The sequence below is a fragment of the Pteropus vampyrus genome, unplaced genomic scaffold (genome assembly GCF_000151845.1).
Source record: "Pteropus vampyrus isolate Shadow unplaced genomic scaffold, Pvam_2.0 Scaffold239, whole genome shotgun sequence".
NCBI lineage: Eukaryota > Metazoa > Chordata > Mammalia > Chiroptera > Pteropodidae > Pteropus > Pteropus vampyrus.
In genome coordinates, this window is record NW_011889020.1 from 684,562 (window position 1) to 688,254 (window position 3,693).

Sequence of the window (3,693 nt, forward strand, 5' to 3'; positions counted from 1 at the left end):
CTCTGTGTATGATCGTGCCACACGGAGCTGTAATAATGGCCTGGGGATAATCGGCTCTTGAGTTCGTGTTGGCATCCCTTTCTGGGTCGTAAGTTCAGAAATGACATATTGGGATGAGAAAGGGCTGTTCCCAGACAGGCACTTTGTGTGCTCCGGATGGTGTCTGAGAAAGATGATGACTGTTTCTGCCTGTCACCTGTGTTAGAGCCCTGGGGACTAAGAATTGTGCTTTAGTCATCCCTTCTAATCTCAGGTGTTGAGAAAGACCCAACTTAGAGACCAAACATTTTGCTGGCTGTCAAGCGGCTCACTAAACGAACTAGGAGGCCCTGTCATCCCTTGGTCCAGCGTTTACTGAGGTTCTGTCCCCTTGCAGAAAGAGCTACATTGTACCATCTTGCTTTCAAGCATTAAAACAGGAGTTCTTGAATCATTTTTCAAGATAAATCGTATTTAAGGTTTTGAAAGGTAGGAGGTATTTGTATTAAAGTTAGCATTTCTGAGAACTTGGATCCTCACTTTCAAAGCCAGTTGCCAGTGGGGGTTCCCTTTAAATCCAAGCCAAGTCATTTATTTTTCACGCTTACTCTTTAGTACTTCTGCAGACATTCACTTTGCTTTATTTTATGCAATGGGAACTTCAGAACAGGCTCACCCCAGTTCTGAGTTCAGTCTGCCTGTGTCCTGTCAGCCACAACGTGAGCCTCTGGAGGCAGACACGGTTCTATGCAGAGGGTGCAGGGCTGTACTGGGCAGGTGTGCGTGTCAGCCCTGTGCACCCGCCCACATGGGGCCCCCAGTGCCGCCGGGAGACCCGTGTGGGCTAAGGGCTTTGTAAATTCAGACGCAGCAGGACATCTCCCCCAGTGTGTGTTTGCTCGCTTCTGCCTCTGACACTGTGGATGGGTAGACGCTCAGTGTGGTGACTGTTCCATCTGAACTGGTCAGGCCAGGGCCCAGGACCGGGCAGGACCGGGCATTCACGTTTGCCCTTGAGAGCAAGTGGTTTCCGGGGACCGTCACACACAGCAAGGAGAACTCCAGGGCAGAAAGCCGTGAGTAGGCTCTGGTTTGTTTCCATCAATCCCAGAAACAAACGTTTATTTCTGACTGCGCCTGGAGTCGAAGGGGCACTAGGGGTGTTGGAGTCACGGACTCCCCGCTGAGGAGGTTTGGTTATATGCAGAGTCGGGGCTCCCTCAGTGAGTGGCTTACTTCTGCGTACTTAAGATTAAAGAGGAAGTACAGACAGAGATTCTCCTGGGTGTCTTTCCCTGCGCCTCGACCTACAGCTCTGGCTACGCCATCAATGGAAGAGCTGGTCTGCGTGGCGAGCTGGCAGAGAGACACTAGTGTGGACGTTCAGCTGTGCGGGCACGGAGCTTTCTGACTGGGGTCCTCATATGTCCTCGAGAGGATGTGTGCTGCCATGTGACTTAGAGGGGACAGCTCACGGGTTCCATTCACAATCAAGAGAAGGGTGAGCTTCAGGAAGGCCGCGTGCTCAGTACGGGGTCTGGTGGCGGTCAGTAGAGGTGGCAAGCGCAGGACCAGTGGGGGCGGCTTATGCGGAACACCGTGCGTGTCCCCACCCCCTTCCTCCGGCTGGAATCCTTCAGTATTTTGACTTTCCAGGTTATGAAGTCACTGACCTGAGGGTTGAAGTTGAATTTTGCCAAAGCTAGGAGATCTGTAAAAAAATGAATGGCTTTCAGCCTGAGCTGTATGACTGCACTTCCCCAGCAGTGTCCCTGTGAGGCGTGGTGACAGGTCTGCCCTATTGTGGCTATGCTGTGTGTCACCTCTGTCCCTCACAATGGTCCCATGGAGGACCTACCTGCTGACCCTCCTGCGGGCCAACCTCCTCACCCCATCGGTCAGGGCCCCCCACAGGCCAGGAGCCCCCCTGCAGCACGCCGGGGAGGCGGCGGGAAGTGTGTGCAGAGAATGCGGGGCTGCCTGTCTTTGGAGGCCGTCAGCCCAAGTCCGCGTGCCACCTGCTAGTGGGCGGTCTGCGTGTGCTTTAGTGAAACCGCCGATGCTGCGAATGAACTTCATCAAAAGAGGACTTTCGGAAATCGTGCAGCTGCGGTGGCGCATGTGCTTAGCAAGGTGGACACCCATGTCGTCCCCAGCGGCTGCCTTGCCCTTGGCCTGGGGGCGTCCAGATCGCTCCTGGTTTCCCTAGTGTGTGGAGAGCAAGTCCCTGTCTGCCTGCAGCAGGTGGCCGCCCGGCCCTGCCGCACCTAAGGAGCTGGGCGGGGTTTCTCCGGCGCTGTGTTCTGCAGTGTTTTTGCACTGACCGTCCATTTCCTCGTAAAGTGACCGGTTTGTACATTTCAAAAGTTTGTCCTTCTTCTTGCAGCGTCATGGCCAGCCCGAGAACCAGGAAGGCCCTTAAGGAAGTCAGGGCTCAGGATGAAAACAACGTGAGTGTCCGCTTTTCTCCGACGCGTCCATCAGGGTCTGCCAACCTCTCGGAAGTGGCTGGCAGCCCCAGAGCCTGCCCTCCCTGTCGCCATTGGTCTCCCAGCCAGCCTCTCCTCTGCGACCTCTTGGGGCACCCATCGGGTCCTTGGGATCCCTGGGCCCTGCCTTGAACCACCTGGGTGAGGCACACATGGCCGTCTTTGCAGGTGTGTTTTGAGTGCGGCGCGTTTAACCCTCAGTGGGTGAGTGTGACCTACGGCATCTGGATCTGCCTGGAGTGCTCGGGGAAACACCGCGGGCTCGGGGTGCACCTCAGGTCAGTGCCCGCTCCGGCTGCCGGGGCTCCGGGGCCAAAGCCGCGGTCACGGGCCTGCCGTCTGCTGCAGGGCACCGGGAAGGCGCTCCCGCTCCAGGAAGCACAGGCATCTGGCCCTCGACTCGGTGGGGGCGGCTCTTGGGCGCCCAGCGCTCAGTGACGGCTCCGGTCCTCGGTCCCCAGCTTCGTGCGCTCCGTCACTATGGACAAATGGAAGGACATCGAGCTCGAGAAGATGAAAGCTGGGGGCAACGCTAAATTCCGACAGTTCCTGGAGTCGCAAGAGGACTACGACCCTTGCTGGGCCCTGCAGGACAAGTACAGCAGCAAAGCGGCCGCTCTCTTCAGGGACAAGGTGAGGACACGCCGGCCAGCAGGGGCCAGGCTGTACCCATCGGCCGCCCTAGCGGTTCCCGGAGTGGGGATCCTCTGTGGGTTCTGACACACGCGCTGCAAGCGTGCGCAGTCCCCGGCCGGACAGGGTGTGTGGCCCCGTGTCGACCCAGCCTTGGGGACAGGTGGCAGCGGTGAAGGCGGGTCTTCCTCCCCAGCTCCGGGGAGTGTGGCAGCCAGACGCCTCTGTTCATCTTGGTTGAAATACTCGACATGGTGCCCGCTGGGGGACAGAGGTGGGACCGGGCATTTGGGGTCGGAGCCACTGACCGAGAACGCACTGGCACCTTGGCAGGGGGGACTCAGTGTCAGTGTTCACACGGGTAGAGACCCTGGCCCACGGCCGCCGAGCCCAGAGGGGCTGCGTGCAGGGTGCACTGGAGCCCAGCGGGAGCCTGTGGCGTCCACTGTGGCCCTGCCAGGCCCGGGCTCTCTGACCCTGTCCCCTCGGCAGGTGGCCACTCTGGCCGAAGGCAGAGAGTGGTCTCTGGCATCATCGCCCGCCCAGAACTGGACCCCGCCCCAGCCCAGGACCCTGCCGTCCACTGCCCACC

The 3,693-nt window shown here is 58.6% G+C and overlaps 1 protein-coding gene across 1 annotated transcript in view; it reads left to right on the forward strand.

The window, feature by feature from the left end:
- The first annotated feature begins 2,365 nt into the window (after positions 1 to 2,365).
- ARFGAP1 (ADP ribosylation factor GTPase activating protein 1) overlaps positions 2,366 to 3,693 on the forward strand; it is a 9,107-nt gene continuing 7,779 nt past the window's right edge. Inside the window, exons 1-4 of the mRNA XM_011374139.2 lie at positions 2,366 to 2,429; positions 2,637 to 2,746; positions 2,930 to 3,101; positions 3,594 to 3,686. Coding sequence (XP_011372441.1) covers positions 2,370 to 2,429; positions 2,637 to 2,746; positions 2,930 to 3,101; positions 3,594 to 3,686 — 435 coding nt within the window. The 5' untranslated portion in view covers positions 2,366 to 2,369. The remainder of the gene's footprint in view (positions 2,430 to 2,636; positions 2,747 to 2,929; positions 3,102 to 3,593; positions 3,687 to 3,693) is intronic.